At 40.7% G+C, this 18,544-nt stretch overlaps 1 protein-coding gene across 1 annotated transcript in view; it reads left to right on the top strand.

The window, feature by feature from the left end:
* Positions 1 to 18,544, top strand: part of TMEM132D (transmembrane protein 132D) — a 262,644-nt gene that overhangs the window by 204,468 nt on the left and 39,632 nt on the right. The window contains exon 5 of the mRNA XM_074159444.1: positions 16,345 to 16,488. Within this exon, the coding sequence (XP_074015545.1) occupies positions 16,345 to 16,488 (144 nt within the window). The remainder of the gene's footprint in view (positions 1 to 16,344; positions 16,489 to 18,544) is intronic.

The raw sequence follows: 18,544 nt of genomic DNA, 5'->3' as shown, positions 1-18,544 counted from the left end.
TCTCTAACCTTTGTAAAAATGTTAGGTACTGAAAAAAACATTTAATTTGATTATAGGTAGCTTTACCAACCTCTTCCACTAAGCCACATGCTAATTAATAGGAAATTTTGTGTATTTTGAAGTCAAAGCAGGTATGTATGCATGCTAAAAATGGAAAACCCTTGAAGGACAGTTTTGGGGATTATGCAGGGACTATTCAGCTTCTGGCTGGAAGGATGGCAGCCTGGGGCAGAGCAGCTGTGTCGGGTGGTATCAGGCCCATCTGTGTTGGAGAGAGCGACATGTGCCTCTCATGTGAAGCCACTCTGGTTGTGCTGCAGTAGTGAAACAACTTGTCAAATGGGACATGATCATTCCAGACTCAGTTCAGATCCTCATTACTGGCCTGTTGTGACTGGGAGCACCATGGGATGTGCTTGACCCCAGGATAAAAGGAGAGCTCCGGTTCACCCTGCAAGCAGCTCTAGAAGTAGATGGGTGGCAGAGGTGCTACAGTCAGGCTGGGTGGCAGCTGGAGGAAAATGCACAAAATAAAGGAGACTTCAAGGGATCCCTAAAACATAAAAAAAGTGTGGCTTCAAAAATGCAAATTGCATTCAAAATGCAAAATTCCATCTATTTGTCAAAATGTGATAGTTTGCTAGATAGGGGTGCCAGCACTTTGCATTTTACATATTATGTCTCACTCTGTATCTAAACAATGATTTCAAGGGAGGTTGTAAGTACTGTCAATATCCTCTCTCCGTAGGCAAATGTAAGTCTAATTACAAGGAAGTTAAAGTAAAAAAACTGACATTTTCAAAGCAAGGATCAAATTCTGATGTGAATAGTTCAAGTATGACACCTAAATTCATGTCCACACTCTGAATTACAATGAGCCTGATCACTGAAATGCTCAGCACGCAATTCCCAGGCAGCTCGCTTGTATTGAATTTTAATGGAGTAAAGTCACTTAATTAGGTCTGTAAATATGGATTTAGGTGAGTAATGGCACACAAGTTTGAGAACGCTGTGCTTTGGTTTTCCAGTAGTCTTGCAACAAATGTGGGGTGCTGCTGCAGCCAGCACATGGCCTGGTCAAAAAATCATCTGCTCCCAAAGAGATGTAGTCAATAGGTTATTGGTGTCTTTTATCATAAAGCTTCTTGCAGGAGGGACTGCTCTTTGCCCAGAGGGAAGAAAAATAAAGCCATCATACACATATCATTGTATCAGTATAATTCATTATCTCAGCATAATCATAAAGTATTGTAGACATAGCTATTCTAGATTTTCATTAGTTAGGAAGAGAGATTAAGTTCTTGCCCCCAATAAAAGACGAAGCTCTGTACATGTCCTAACTTAAACCATGTCAGTAGTTTCAGTGAGGTAGCTGAAAAACAGGAGACTAATTATTGAAATGACCAAACAAATTAGTATCAGGTGAGTCACACGAGTAAGAGGAGGTGATATGAGAGCAGCAGTACTAAGAGAATGGGGTTACTTGGCAGACAGCAGTGTTCACGATACTGAAGACGGTATTTTTGTAGATAATTATGTAGAATAAATAAGCCTCATATGGAATCTGTTCACATGGTTGTGGAAAAGCAGACTTTAAGGTCTGAGCATTAGAGTTTAATGTGAATGGAATCTCTAAACAGAGAGTTGACAGCGTTAACAAAGGTAATATTAGATTTGAATGAGAAACTTTGGTTAATTAAAAATCAAAGACACAGTTACAATAGAAGTAATTATCCAGGAGTATTAAATCAGTTGCAAGTCCAAGCCCATAAAAGAATTAATCAGGAATAATGTAATATTTGATATTGAGGGCTTATATTTTCCACTAATGCCAAAATCCATTCCATTAACCAATACAATTCTTCAAGTCTATCTATAAAACAAGTCCCTGAAAGCAGGACAATAGCTGAACAACACTGTGGCAAGAAGTTTTAATTCTGCCTTTTCCCTAAAATTACAGTAAATAGAGTACTGTTTCTATCTAGAGAATCACACTGTCTAAGGCCAAAGATTCTTCTGATCCATTTGCCCATGTCCAAGAGTGGCTGATAGCAGATGCTGTGGGAATGATATAAAGGGAAAGCAAGTTGCTTTCAAGGGTCAGCATGTTTGGGATCTAGAAGCGTGATCCAGTTCTTTCTTCCCTTAATTTACTTAATTGCTCTTTAAATTGCAATGGAGGTCAATCCATGCAAACATTCCTGTTTTCTGTGGCAATGAATTTCATTATTTAGCTACATTATATGTAAAAATTACATTATATGTAAAAAAATCATCTTCTGTGTGTTTGAGACCTGCCATCTGATAATTTTCCCCATTTCTTTTGTGATGTGGCACTCTGAATCTCCTATCTCTGCTCCCTTTCACCAGAGCACTGATCATCCCATGGATCTCTCTCATAGCCTCTCTCAGTCATCTTTCTTTTTCTTTCATCAACTTTTCAGCCCTTTTGGAGCCCTTCTCAGTTGTCCTAGACATGAACAGCAAATAATCGTGGAGGTTAGAGAGGGAAAGTGAAAAGGCTTATTTATTTTTTGTGAAGAGGGAGTTGAAGTGCTGGAGGCTTTAGGGGAAATTCCTAATATAGAAAGCAGAAAGTCATAAAAGAAGCATTGAATGATGGGGAGATCGTGGTTACCATCTAACCACTGCTAAGTTACCAACTCGGCTCAAACCAGATCTCACTGAAAGTCAGTGTAAGCCATCATACTAATTCTGATTCTTGAAAACAGGCTTTTGTTGAGCGAAACTGTCATTTTATCAAGGTAGGTCAGGAGCTTTGTGCAATGTTTGGCTGCAGGGCCCCTAGCTTGTAGTAAATTTTGAACAAACAGGAAAACCTAGGCAAATAGAAGCAAAAGTCAGATTATTTCAGTCCCATGTGTCTAGCGGCACCTTGAAGAAGAACCAAGCTTTTATTGCTGTCATCTAAAGATTTTCTTCTTCTTTTTTAACCCAATAAATAAGCTTGTCACAAACCAGTACTGAGCCTACTGCAACCGTTTATCAGCTCGGCTCCTGCGGGAGCAAATGTCTAGAGGCAGTCTGTATAGCTGGTAACAAGGTGATGAATGGTCGCACCAGGCTCAATGTTGGCACCTGGAGGCGGTTATTTATCAGATAAAGTGCTTTATAAACTATCGATAAAAGGCTCCATACCTTCCCCTTCCTTCCTAACTCTAAACTTACCTCTGAACAAGTTACCTGAAAAAACTCATTCCTCAAGCATATCTTTCTTAATTGTCAAAATTTGCAAAAATGGCTAGGACCTTGAGATGCTTTTAGTTGCATTTGGTTAAGGTTATGGACCATCATATAACAGTAAGATAGAAGATCTGTTAGTCATCAGGTTTACGCTCATTAAAATCAGTGAGAATTTTGCTATTGAAGTCATCGGGTACAGTATGAGTCCCAGTCCTTTCTCGACGTCTGACCTTGGAAACAGCCTCCTATATAGTCATCTAATACTGCAAATAATAGCATTTATTGTCAGTGTGAGTGTTCCAGCATAGAACTGTTTAGGTTCACAACTTCATAGTCATCACAGAGTGACTAGTTCTCAATATATTGTTTTATTCATGATTTTTTCTTATATTTAAAATGAGAAGAAGCTGAAGGAAGAAAAGGAAGCTGTTACTTTTGCACTGACATCAGAAGAATTATTGGATACAGATGTCTGTATCTTATCAGATTAGGAAAATACTTCAAATGTCCTGGGTACAAAATATGTAATTTGATGTCAAGTCCAGATTTATTTCCTTGAGGACGTTGGACTGACACTAACATAAGTTCTCTACCAATCATTCCAGAAGGATTAGACATTAAACAATTGCTGCAGAACATACAATATAGTCCTAAAGGCATTGAATCTGCAGCATGCATGTTCCCCAGGATATTATTACAAGACTCTTCATGTCTTTTTTCTAATGGCTTTTTGGATTCCCTGCTTTCAGCCTGCCGCAACCAGCTTTACAAGTGTCCAACCGCTCTTTTTCTGTTATTAATTTTTTTTCTGTTGTAAAGCATTTCTGATCATTCTTCTATCTGTCTAACTGCTTCTTAAGTTTATTGCTTTTCTGTGGTGCTGTTAGGGATTTTATTTCCCAACTGGTATTACTTTTTAACTACTCATGTAAAGCTGTATCAGTTCAGATTCATGCAGAAAAAACAAATCTGCAAAGGCTAAATGATCAAAGCAGAGCTTGCAGGCTCACTACTTTCTTTCTCTGCCTATTTCATCAGACCTAAAAATATTCTATCTTCATTCAGATTCTTATACTGCCCTGTACTATAGCCTTGTGTATGGCAGGGGAAAGATATGTATGGGTCAGTTTCTTGGCATATCTGCAAGATCAGCAAAGTTGCACCCAGTTATATCTGCAAAGGATCTGGTAGTAGTTGTTGCCACAGGCTAATCACACAGAAAAAAACACAGAAAAAGTTCTAAACCAATAGTGGCACTGAAATCCAGGCACATAAATATCTTTATGGGCATGGGACTTGCAACTAGGGAGTTTTTTGGAAATAAAATTTTGATTGCTGTGTCATGTGAAAAAAAAAAAAAAGTATCTAAATTTCCCTACCAAGACCAAATGCAAAGAGATGGATTTTGGGGCTTCTCAGCTATAGAGGTGGCAGTGTTATCACCAAAGGTATGCATGAATAAATGTCACTTACCTACTTTTGTTCCTAGAAATGCAGTGTTAATGCCCTTCTCAACACATGGTGTGACACAGCCAATGGATGAGTTTACCCGTAGGGCCATGAGGGTACAGCTTTTGCAGCCACCACAGGCAGAGACCAGCGTCCTTATTCAGTCACTGTCATGCATTTTTTTTTTCTAAGGACATACTGTGACCCAGATTCCGCCTTGGGAATCATGGTGTCCTCATGAAGGTCATGGTCACATGTCTCAGAGCAGACTTTGGCCCCATTTGCCATATGGGAGCTTGAACATCATATTTTGTCTGAATGTCCCTTTTGTTTATTTTTGTCTTTCTGTTAAAAGTTCAAATGAAGAGCTAATTACTAACCCAGCAGAGCCTGTTGGCTGCAGGCTTCCCCGCTGCTCTGCCTTTAGTCTGCTCATGAATGAATTTTTGGTTTTGAGGCAGGTTTCCAGGGCCCCTGTGATGGTCCCAATTTAGCTCAGGCTGCTTATGGCTTGACATTCCTAAATATGAATGTGCTACGAAAATTACAAGGCCAATTTGTGAGGAAACATTGGAATGGGCAACTTGGTCACCTCTCCTCTGCGCAGTGACAAGGAGGGCATGAGTTCTCTTGTTCCTTATGAACCACTTTCTTCTCTTTAGAAATGTGACAAACTGGTCCTTGCTCTCTGGCTTTGCCATGGGAGCTTATATTAATTGCCACATCAGGGCAGAATTCATCCTTGCAAATATGCTTTTTTCTCATTGTCACTGCATCATTTTCTCCTTGTCTTCTCACCATGCTTTGTACATCACCCATGTTGCTATCAGGATTTTCCATGTGCAGCAGGGGAAAAGGGATGGCAGAGCTCCAGGGATTGCTCCTGGCTTTGCCAATGGCTTGGTGTGGAGCTGGGCAGCACTCCTAACCTTACTGCTTCTCAGCTTTCGCCTCTGGGAAACTGCAACAGGGATAGCAGAACTTTTAAAATTATGTGAAAGTCAAGTCAGAGTGGATGAATGTGTTGAGATTGTTATTACTATAGGCAGTGCTAAATGGCTTTTCTCTCTGAGAAATACTTTGTAGACATGGAGGGAACTGAATCTCTCTATGTAGTTATAAACACCATATATGCACTTTGATTTACCGGTTTTGCTGACAGGTCTTGCTTGACCTCACAGAGTTAAACCAAAGTTGTCAGAGATGGGAGGAGAGGAACAAACATGTCTGTTCAAGACTTGCAACATCCTGTAGTCACTATGGCAGAGCTGAATTTTAAAGAGGGTTGTAAAGTAAGTAGCTCTAGAGGTGCCGTGGGAAAATGCACGGACGTGCTGGTGGAAGAGGTGACTGGTGGGCATTAAAAGCTGGGAAAATTGTAGGAGATAATAGAGCAGCTTGGTAGAATGCAACATGAACTTTGAGGTGAAAATGAGGTGTTTGCACTGTGTGCCTGGGTTATAGAGATCCTTAGGTCCAAAAGACTAAGTGGATGCTGTGGATTTGGTGCTGGAGCTTAAGGCAGCGTTTGGCAAGCCAGCAGTGGAGGGGAGTCCTCCATGGAGACCTGTAATAAGGAAGGCTGCATCTGTGCTTCTGCCCATATCAGTGGGTTTCAGATGGGTCAGTGTAGACATGTGGCTGACAAAGGAAACATGAGTCACCGAGGCAGACTCATAGCAGTAGTTTGGTATGTGAAAATAATTGAATGTTTCACAGCAGGGCTTCAAAGTACAAACAAAACTCTGCATAAAGCCCTGGCAGACAGACCTTAGCAGATGCCTCATCACGCATTACAAGATGACACTGAAGTTGTTTTCAGGTGTGAATTTGTTTGTTGATAAAATAACAGGAAAATCTAAACTTATTCAGAAAATAAAACATTGAGTCTCCTTTTGTTCCATCTGTTTTGCATATCTCAGAGGACTCTGATGAGGCCTGATTCCCACATGGCCCAAGTCTGGGGAAGCCTTTTCCAGAAACCTGTAGCATAAAGACACATCATTTATACCTCTGTGATAAGCACTTAGGAATATGTAGCTACTGTGATCATCGACTCGTTTGTGCATTCCTGATCTATAGTATCAATAGTTGCGGTCAGTGCAGAAACAGGCTTCATCCCACATGTGATTATGTGGGAGGGAGAGAACAGCTAATGGAGTAGGAGAGCAGTGTACGTGAGAAGGGAGGTCTCGCTGCTAAAACAACAGCTTCAATCAGCAGCTGTGACCAACATCCATTGCAATGTTTGCTACGTGTACCCTATTATACAGAAATTTGCAAAGTCCTGTATCCTTTAACAAAGTGAAGTGGGTTGGTACTTTTTGTGTATTTTCTTTAGGCAGCAGCTAACCTTTCCTGAGGTGGGAGTCCCCCTCCTTCCCCGTCCCCTTCCCCTGTTCTCTGCCTCAGACTCCTTCCCACTCCCTGTCTCCCTCCCTTCCCAGCCTCAGCTCTCTTTCAGAGAGATTTGCTGGCTGTGACACTGCAGAAATGTGGTTTTGGCCAGAGAAGCCAGTGAGGGCCGGGGCAGGAGGGAGGCCCTGGTGGCACCGAGCCCTGCCCCTGCCCGGTCACCCACCCCGGGGACAGCAGTAGCCGCAGAGAGGAGCAGAGTGTGCAGTATGCAGATACTGTCACTGGCTCTGGAAAGCAGAGAGTGACAGAAAAAAACCCATCAAATTTCTCTGCTGGATATTTCTGCATCCCAAGGGCTGCTCTAATCTGCTCCCTGTCGGGCAGGCCCCAAGGAGCTGTGTGGCAGATGGGGAAATGGTGCCCTGGCTGGGTCCCTTGCTATTCCCTTTAGACCCCCGAGTGCACAGGGGTTAGCACAGTGTTGGAGGTGGGAAGGATTCATGTGCAGCTCAGAATGCAGCCTGGAAATGACAGAAGCAAGCTGTGGAAGAAAGAGAAGAAAAAAACCATATTAAACAAGGCTAGTGATTTGTTTTGGGATTTTTAATGCTTTCCTCCATGAAAGCAAAGCTGTTTCAGTTGCTTTGACCCCAGTCATTCTGGCTCTGCTACACATCACACCAAATATTTACTCTGCTAAATTGCATTGCTAGAGTCTCATTGGCATCTTTTCTTTGAAGTGATATCCTAGAGCTTTCATTTTGTTGCTGGAAATCCCTACATCACATCCCATAGTCCACCCCTTACAGAGCCAAAACCCCCGCAGGCACCAAACTTCTGCATTAGGCTTCCTAACTGCAGGCCTGAGAATCAAAAGAGCCTTCACGCTGGCATATCAATCCGGGAGCTGAGATACTGACCCCATGTGTGAAATTTTGATTGGGTTTAGCTAATTTCGCATGACATGTCCCTACCAGGCTCCCCAGTCGCAGCAATTCAGCAGCATCAGACACAGTATATTCGTGTACCGTAGGCCAGATCTCCCAGCTCTGCTTCTCTGAAAGGTCTTCCTTTGACAATCAGACATGCCTTTCCCTCCTGCAATGATGTCTAAAAGTGCTGGCAGCCTGCTTAGGAAAAGCAAAGAAGAAATCCTCCCCAAGTTTGTTTGTTTGTTTGCTTTTAAGAGCAAACCTTGTTGATTATGAGCTAAAGCAGTCTGTCGAGAGACCAAAATCAAGTACGCACATTCAGCTTCATGGAGTTACAGTTTGGAGCCTGTGAATTAATTAGCAATTTCTCTGAAGAACTGCAGCCTGACGATTCGCAGACTTCATAGGTCTGACTTTGATAAACAGACAACGTACATGACAGTTTCCAGGGATCACGGTAGCCTACTTAGCACTGCAAACCACCAACACACCAAAGGAAGACTTGCCAAAAGTAAGCTAACACAATTCCTAAATGTTAGACATCAAAGCATTAAAGGGACTTTGTCATTTTAAACCTGAGACAAATTAAAATTTGCATTTACTCTGTAGCTAGGAAAAAAGTGAACTCCTGTGAGAGGATTTGACTCCTCAGCTATCTGAGTGTAAAGGAGATCCAGTACAGCTTGGATAGCTTACTGGTAATGTTACAAACTGTCCTGTTGCTAAATAGTTCATTTTCCTCTCTAGATAGTTCTGTCTGTGTGCTGCCTACTCCCAGAAATCCTTAGCAGAAAATACAGGCTTAAAATAACATCCTTCTGCTCTGTGAAGTCAGTGTTAAAAACATTAAAACCTTGTGTGCCTTTATCTCAGCAGCAGGGCTGCAAGTAACAGTTTGCACCAGAAACAGAGGCAATGTCCTATCACCCCTGCTTTGCTCTTGTGTTTGTTGTGGGCTTGCCATGTTTCACCTTCAAGAAAACTGTTACCTATTGTTAGCTGGTTCAGCAGCTTAACCTCAGATCTGAACTGTGGACTGGACACTGCACAAATACCAAGAAAAAAAAAGATGCCTGGTTTGAGCGATTCCAGTCTAGATACACAAGGCAGACAAAGGTAAGGAAAAGAGACACAACAGGCAAAGGCATTTTTCTCTCTCTCGGAGTGACATGATTTATTTCCTGGCTTTTTCATCACTTATAGATGTGGAATTGCACCCCGCGATAATAGGCAGTGTCCACAAGCCAGGATTGCGCACTCGTAACAACATACAAATGTGAAATAAGGGAATTTCCCAGCCTGACGGGCAGCCTAGCTTCACTGAGGCGGATGCAGTAGCACCTGGATTTTGCTTCTAAGATGCATTTGTTTCTTTCTTGAGCTTTTTACTGAGCATCACAGGCTGTGTAATGAGAGACGTCTCACTGCTGGTCATCCTATTAATGATCCCACATTCCTTTGTAACACCTACCTGTTATTTTGCTCCTTCTCTCCCTATTTACTACACACAGCACTTTGGGTATGTGTCTCATATTTAGCTTTTCTCCCCCTCAGACTTAGCAATGATAGATTCTGTTTACACAGAGATGGAAGTTTGTTAGTAAGAATATAAAGTAGCTAAAAGGCTTTGCAAAAGTTAACTCAGATTAAATATAATTAGGTATTTTTCCTTAATGCCTCATGTGTGACAGTAGGAGGGGCAGACAGTCCCTGTGATCATCCCGTGTTACTTTATTTCCCTACAGCACCATCCAGTCATTGGCTGTTCTGTTTTTAACTGGAAAATTGTGATTACAGTACTTTATGCTTTGTTTCACTGCTTTTCCTTGCCAAATCTGCTCACTCCACGAGCATTGATTCTGCCCCAGTGGAGGGGGAGTGAAAGTGTGGCTGGAGGTGAGTCACCCCCCCATTGCATAGCAGTCCAAACTTTTCAAGGATCACAGACTGAAAAAGAAGGAATGAAAAATATATTCAGAGAGTGATTCTGCCACCCATTTCTTTCTAACCAATGGGTTTGCAATCACATTTTGCTATTAAAAAATAATCCATTTTTCCTTCTCTAGCAGCTGTGTGGAAGACTAGGAGTCAGCAGGTAGATATATCCAGAGAAACGTGCATTTAGGTTCCTGTTTATGCTCCTTTTTAACCCTGTGTCAGCACATCTGATTGTGGAGCTCTCTTGCCTGTACCAAGTAAAAAAGGAAACTGATTAAGTAGCAAGTGCTTAAATTAAACATGATTAACTCGCTTTTATATCCCTCTGCTCTCTCCCATTCCTAGTGACTTCAGATTTCACTCTGTGCGATGAAAGGTGCACGCGTTAAACCAAACAGCTAACTTTGAAGTTCATGGCAGTCTTTTCATTTTTGCATTCAAATTTCACCATAATTTCTTATACTTGCAGTATTTCAACTTGTACTTGCAACTCTCGTATTTATATTAAAGGCCTCACAAATTGTGTTATTTCTGCCCACAGTTGGTCTATTCCTTTGGACACAGAAGAATTGCAGCTAATTTTTCTAAATTTTTTAGTGCATCCTGAAGGCTCAGAAACCACAGGGCAAATAAAGAAATCAGAATTCTATTTTATTTATTTAAAGCTTTCAGATCAACGACTATGATATTTTAGGACTGAACTCAGGCTGTTTGCAAGCTTAGAGCTGACAATAATGTGCTACAGCTGAGGAAATTTGCTTTGGAGTATTTTCAGTTCCTCTGCACCACCATGTATCTAGCCCCACCAGCTGCTTCTAAAACTTGCACTTCAGCTGCCATAATCTTATCATTAAAGGTGGATTTAAGTTTTAAGAACCAATGGACAAACCTTTGTACTTGCAACGGGAAGCTGGGAGATGACTCTGCATTTAAGGTGCAAGCTCAGCTTTACTCCAGCGTTGAGTACTAATCCGGCATAATCGAGTGTTAGATGATATGAACTCACAGCAGCTCCTTTAGAGAGATGCATCTATTTGCTTTATTGTTCAGCTGCTGCTTTCTGACTTTTCAAATCCCTTCTATGTTGTTGTTTTTGTTTCCTATCCTTGCAGTGGAGGAAAAAAGCTGAATTTGACCACATCCATGAGGATGTCAAGCATTTAGACTTTATTGGTTTAGAAGCTTACTAAATTTAAACAGAAGCATTAACATGGCCTTAGGCTCTCTTGACAGTTATAAACTCTTCCTTGGGGGGATTTCTGTAATGCTTTCTAATCAGCTTAAGGAGTTAATTAAACAGCTGTCACTTAGCTTCTTAATTCTGAGACTTGATGCTAAATAAGATTTGAAATTAGTTATGCATGGCTGAAGCATGGATTCTCTGATATAAATAAGATGGCTGCTAGCTGAAGAGGAGGAAAATCTAGGCCTCTCTAAAATAAATAGTGACAAGGTTCAAGGTGGTACCCTGGCTTAACGCTTTACAGGCTGATTAATAGAAAAAAAAAGAGGAAAATGGAGGATATTAATGAGTGCCAAATGGGACGGATTTTCAGGCAGCTATTCATTTCCATTTGGTGGCGTGCCCTGGACTTCAGGAGATTTCAGTGATCATTTTATTCTCTTTCCTATTGCAGCCCATACATAGTAAACCCAAAAGCCATGATACCTATTGAAAACAAAAAGGAACATGCTTGATTTTAAAAGTTAGATATTTAGCCTGCAAAAATATATTTCACTACTATAATAAAAAAATGTAACTGAAGTTCTGCTGTGCTTATAGAACGTGTATTATAGTGTTGTGAGGACTTTTTAATACCTTTTTCCCTGTGTATTGTAGTAGAACAAGTACTTCTCCTGAAGGGTATGAGCTGCAGATCAGTCCAAGTTATTTTGAGGAAACATGTCTGCAGGTCTTTTTTGAAAACAAGCTGGTGCCTTGCTCGCTGCTGCTTGCAGTGTTGTGAGGTTTGTGAGGGCTAACAGAGATTCAGTATTAAAATGATGTGTTGAATCATGCTAAAATGCTTTTGGGAAAGAATACTGACAGTTAGTACTAAACTTTTCCTTGTCACGCAAAGCTAAGCATGAGTTAGTCTGTATTTATTTCTTTTAAAAGTCATTATTAATACAAACACTAGGAAATATCGTGTATACAGAGAGAACTAGGGGAAGAAAAAGAAATTCCTTAAGATTTATAACAATATTGTTAAAGTCCTTTCTTTCACCCCAGGAATTATAAGGTAAAAGATGTCCGAAGGGAAATTGAATTGCAGGGAAGCTACCAATTAAAACTGAAAAAACTAATAGGTATTCACTTCTGCATTTCTACTTAAATAGATGCTTACTGTGTACATCTTCTGAATATGTTTCTGCTGGAGGGCTTAATATGCTCAGTTATTTAATATAAATCTCCTCAGTAGGCAAAGAACACTTACTCCAGAATCTTCTTTAAAAGTATTACTATTTTTTTAACGTGGTAGCAATTTCAGAATAAAGATTACCTGGTCTTCTGTTTCTATTGCATGGAGAAAAAGGTTTTTCTTGGATTATTGTTTCATTTTATTATTTGGGGGGTTCAGTGTATGTGAATTATAGAGATATGCTACATAATAGTTAGAGAAAGTTCAGCATCTTTTTAATAGCTGCTCAGGGAATCAACTTTTAGCCATTAGAATATTTGGCTATAGCTTTGCAAACACATAACTATTCCCATCTTGCAATGCCCTGACATCGTATCTCCTATAATCTATGTTAGTTATGGATAAAGAACATAATATTTCTTCAGAAGATTCCTTTATCACTTAAGCAGCAAAAAGCAACACTTTTAAATTAGTAACTATTTAGATTTATAGCTTTACATGCTGAGACTCAACTATAAATCTCTTTATAACTAAATAGGTATCATGTTTGTTTCCTCAAAATGAAATAATTTTTATGTGCTTTCACCAGGGGAACATTAAGCCCTTTCTACCCATTAAACAAATGTCTGAAGAAGCATTTTACTCTGCCCCCACTGTGGAAATTGGTGTAAATGGTTATTGTGCCTCTGTGTTCAAGGGGGAGATGTAAACCAGGTGCCTAAAGAAGTCATCCTCCAAGTCCATACGTGAAGACATACTGAAAACTGCAGAGTATCCAGCTCAGTTATTCCAGTGCAGATTAGCTCAGCTTCAGACCGTTGACAGCTTGCTTTGCCCTTCTTGTACTTTAGAAAGGTATTGGGTGGATTTGTTTTCCTGGGACAAGAAGTAGTTGCTGATTAAAGGTCAGAAAATTGCCACCAACATTTGTATGAACTCCAGGCATTACTTCTTGCCCCCCGCAGCTCCCTCATTTCTTTTGTAGAGAGATGGGACAAAGATTGTTTTATGGCTAAGAATCAGCAATACTGTCACATGCTGCACATGGTGTTGATGTGGTCTAAGCACAGTTGTGGAAGCACTTTGTTTCTGAACATTGATCTAGAATATGGATACAGACAAAAGCTACAAAACTTTGAATCTGGGATCTTTGATTTTGGATAGAGACAACATAGGAATTTGCTTCCTTACCTTAGAATCAGCTACAAATATGCTCATCTCATTGCGTTTGAGTACTCTCATTAAAGTTACTGTTTATTCACACAATTAGGTTAAGTACAGATCTGTCAGGCTGTAGCCTCAGAGGGAAAGCTCTGGGGCAGGACCTGAGACCATGTTACTGAGCTTTGAAGCCAACTGAGACTCTGGACATGCAGAAATTCCCTGTGGATTACATGTGCTATGCATATGCTTTTAGAAGGCAGCTGAGAGGGAAAGCAGCGTAGTGACAGTGAAACAGCTGATATACTCAGTAGCCTGTTTTTGCATGTGTTTCCAAAATGTGGCAGGTGCCAGGTAGAATATCCAAAGCCAGCACTTGGAAAATTAAGGAACTGGAAAGAAATTCGTGAAGCTTGTGAGAATCATTCTCAGTTACTAACTCTTACGGGGGGAAATTGCATTTGCCTTTGGTAAGCAGACCTCATTAATCACACTGTTTCAAAGGCTTGGTTATTAAGCTTCCCTTTGCTATATGAAATAATTGCAAAGGTCATACTGTAATGTATCAACTGGAGGAAGAAGGCCATTCCTGCTTGGAGGAGCAGGTCATTTCAGGTTGGTACAAGATGCAAGTAGCTAGGCATGTGGGATGGCCTCAAATAGTCCCAGTGGAATGAGATTCATGCCCAAGTGTTTGCAAAATCAGGACCTAACGTCTGGATTTTGTAATTATCGTGGATGCTTAATAGCACTTGTTCTGTCAAGCTGCCCCTATTTGCAGCTCTGTGGATCCTATAGGAAGGTGGCAAAAGTATCTAAATAACCTGCATGCAGGAACTCTGCTGCAAAGCCCAGATGTGAAAAAAATAATAGAACCTGGAAACTTAATTGCAAATCTTTCTGAGATCTCAGTTGCCTGAATAATATATTCTCTACTGCGAACAAATGTGCACTCAAGACAGAAGGGCCTTACAATACAGGCAGATATTCTCACCTTTGTATGAATTATAATTTCAAAATATCTGAAGGGCTTTTGTGCTGAGGGAGGGAGAGGATTTTCTTCTTAAGTTCTCTTTTTGTGAAATCCTATTTCACCCTCCCCTAAAGATCGTGGTGAGGATGGGAAAACTTCAGTAAAGCAGCTGTCAAAAGACCAGGAGATTTTTTTTCTTTCTTTCTTTAAATATTGCTTTGAGTCTGAGTAAAGTGTCTCTGTTTCTTTAAGTGACAGGACAAGGTCTTTTTGATCCATATCCTTTAGATGAGAGAAATCCCAGCTTCTCCTCTTTAGCCCAAGAGGCAGTAGGGGGAGTCATCATCTTCTGGTAACTTGGTTTCAATCTCCCACTTTGTTGTCTTCCACAAGTAAAATCAGGTCAGTCTCAGAGCTCATAGCGTGAGCTATTTAGATAATGAGAAGTTAGCACTTGGGGGGCTTTGGAAGCCTTTATTTCACAAGAGCCAGCTAAAATCAAGAGCCTCTTGTTCTATGGGATAGTCTGTGATCCGCAGGCAGAGTTCTGAAAAGCTCATAGGCCTTTCCAGGAACAAGCAGTATCTTGCAATGAGAAGCAGAATTCAGGCACCAATTTGCACTCCCTGCGTATCTTGGCACGAGTCAGTACTATCTGCTGCGTGAGACTGATGTGACACCCAGGTAACTGAGAGTGCTGTTTAGTCTCGTGCTCTTCATATAATCAGAACTCAGTGCTTTTAAATTAGAAGTGATACATCAAACAGAAGGAATGCATTTTGCAGTAATCATCATCATGACAATGACATACCAGAGGCAGAGCTCATTTTGTTTAAAGAGCCCAGGCCCTTCTCAGCATCTTTCCTTTTTGGGAGAGAATGGTTTTGCATGAGCCTCATTAAAAGGTAAAGAAACAGTTGTGAACAAGTGGTTGCTCACCACTACCCAACAAGAGCCAGGCTAAGTCCCACAAAACCTGATGAGGGTGTGATTCCCCACAGTCCTGTGGTGCGTACAGTCATTTATGCAGGACCAGAATAGTGGCACTTTGAAACTAATTCCCTAGGAGGCAGAACAGGGGAAACCAGATCTTATCTGCCATGACAGGCAGTGCCCATTTTAGAGGCTGTGAATTGGGAGATGTAGGTTGAGTCTACCAACACTGCATCCCAAAGAGCAGCCTAAAGCCTGCCTCTAAGACTAGAGTTGCTTCCATACACATGGCCAGCCTGAGTGTCCAACCAAACGTGCAGTCAGAGGCCATGCTACAGCACACCCGGCATGCCAGGTGGTTTCATGTGCTATCAGATGGCTTTTGGAGCAGCTATTATCCCTGTGCAGACTGTCCACAGGCTGGAAGTTAGAAAGTGTGCGTATTGCAAAGACACCCCCCACTGCAGAGACTTGTAAAAGATCACCCAGGAGATTTGGGGCAAAGTGGATTTCTGACTGTCCTCAATCCAAACTTGTTCCCTAACAATTATACAGTGTTTCTTTGGTCTAAATGTTGACAGTATTTGTCCAATAGTGTCATAGAATTTCAGTATTTGTAGAAAATGTTTTGGAAAACAGTTTTGTGGGTAAACCAGCAGGACTTAAGACATTATTTTTGTGTTAACATCAAGGTCATTGGTGAGCTCCTCAGGATGGAGATTTCACTATTGCTGGATGCAAGGTACATCTTGTTTATGTGGTGCAGGGTCATTCCTCGGGTGTTAGGTTGCTCTGACACTTGGTAAGCATTCATGAAGTAGCAATTAGGGTGTGACAAATATCTTAACAGCCCTGAATCAGAACTGGGAGTTTGGTTCCAGGATTGAAGGGAGAAAATTTGTCTTTCCTACATGCTGCACTTGGAACAGCTCTTGGCATAGCCATTAGAAATTAAAGTAAAGCTGAATTTAGGTGGTACTAATGAATTAATAGCAAAATATATCAACTAAAGGGACTTTTTTTGGTCTCTTAGGAAGCAGAGATCCTGAATACAGCTATTCTTACTGGGAAAACAGTGGCTGTCCCTGTCAAAGTGATCTCTGTGGAAGATGATGGGACTGTGACTGATCTTCTGGAGTCTGTGGAGTGCAGATCATCAGATGAAGATGTCATTAAGGTAGGATCATACTGTTCCATTACACAAAGGCAGAGGCCCTGCAAAACGGTGGTGTTCTCTAATGTGTCAAGTTCTTTCAGCTTCCTAGCTGTTCTACTGCTAGGAAACAAAGGTTTATTATTGCTCTTACATATAGATTGGTTCAGTGGTGCAATAAAACCAACATAAAATTGCACATTTTCTGTCCTTCACGTAAAATACTTGAAATTGTCTGTCATTTCCCACTTTCGAAGTATTTTTAGTCCGCTCTACCTTTGCCTTTTACTTTTCAGCTATATGGGCTGTGTAGGTTCAGGAATGTAGTCAGCTGATGTTCTAGAAAAGGAATTAATTCCTCTGAAGGTGGTTTGCCACACTGGAACAGGAGCTGTATGATGCAAAGTTTGGGTCTCTTTTTGGTACTGACCCAGTAGTGTGTTGCAAACAACATCAGCTTTAAATCTGGAATTTTCTTTGGTCACAATGGCTATTAGGGAGCATGTTGGAAGGAAACATGTTGGCCACCAATTGTGGACTGGGAAATACTGGATAAGATGCTTGACCAGTGGATTTACTCTGTACAACAGCTCTATAGTTTAAACTTTCTTGAAAGATAAATGGCAGGCAATAATATGCTTCTACTCTCAGTTTTGACTCAGTGTCACCTAGCCAGTGGTGAGCAGAGAGCTTGCAGGAATGCCTTTAAGAGCCTTTTTATTACTGAAATCTTAGAGTCAGACTGGACACCCAAGAAAATTTCTGATTCTTGAAGGATGGCAATATTACTACTAAAAGCTTGTTAAGAAGTCCTGCATATTCCTGCTTAGCTTGGTTAATGGTTAACACACGTCAATGGTACTGGAAGGACATGGTCAGCAGTGGTGATTGTGGGAGATCATGGAAGGTATTGCAGCATGGTGACAGAAATGTTGGCTTGTCTACAGCAGCTATTGTCTTTTCACAAACTCATCTGTGGCTGTCACTTGAGAAGAGGAAATGAGAGACATGGCTACAAATAAAAGTTAAAATTGAATTTTTTTTTAACATAACCAGCATGTCACAAAACGATTACAAATACTTCAGGCCACCCCTCCAGCTGCTGGAAATCACTGTTATCCCATTAACTTTTGTGAACTGCACCATATTGAGGACTTGGCCTTTGTGAAATTTGCCTTAGCCTAAAGCTGACTGGAATGCTAAGCTTTCTCCCTGTTACGTTAGCTCATTTAATTTGGATTCAAACTGCTGAGGGTAGTGTTTAGCTCCAAAGCAAGCCTCCCTGGGCCCCATTAGCTGAAAAACAGTCTTCCTAGTGGACATTTTTTGCCTTTATAGGCAAAGATTAGTGTAGGTACTTGGTTGTTACTGTTGTATGGGAAACTGTGGGAGTTTGAGGCATACCTCCAAGTTTGGTAACTTTATGTCATAGAGGGAGTGAGAACTTGGAGCAGGGTAATTAAAGAATAGAGCCCGGTATAGGTCTAAATGATCTTTCTTGAGCTGTCTCTAAGCAGATTTTAATAAACAGATTTTTTTGAGCAACCTGGTCCAGTGAGAGGTGTCCCTGCCCATGGCAGGGGGGTTGGAACTCGATGATTTTTAAGGTCCCTTCTAACCATTCTATGATTCTATTAATATTTTTTGGTCAAAAAGTTGCAATTCTTAAACTCATTGGACTTGTTTTAAGTAATTTCATCATGATAATTTGTTATACGCAAGATGAACCCAAGCAATTTCAAAGTCCAGCATTTTTTGTCTTCATTTTAGAATCTACTCAGGATTTCTATTTACCAGAATAGCCAGCATGTCAATATTTTCTGATTAAATGTGTCTTTCTGGCTGCCTTAGCAGAGACAATTTTTGCTTCTGTGAAGCCCTTTTGAATCTGGTAAGTCTGCCAAATACAGCAAACTGTTGGACTGAATCTAGGGTTAAAAACAGAAGGAAACTATTTGGGGTCCTTGTGTTGTGGACGTTAATGGACTAAGTCTTCACTCATTAACTAAATTTTTAGTTTTTTCAGAGAACTGGAAAAAATAGTTTGAAAGCAAATATATCATTTGGAAGATATTTTGAA

The sequence above is a fragment of the Numenius arquata genome, chromosome 16 (assembly GCF_964106895.1).
Source record: "Numenius arquata chromosome 16, bNumArq3.hap1.1, whole genome shotgun sequence".
In the NCBI taxonomy this organism is placed as follows: Eukaryota; Metazoa; Chordata; class Aves; order Charadriiformes; family Scolopacidae; genus Numenius; species Numenius arquata.
The sequence above is the reverse complement of the archived record's forward strand: the minus strand, read 5'-3'. Positions and strand labels throughout refer to the sequence as shown.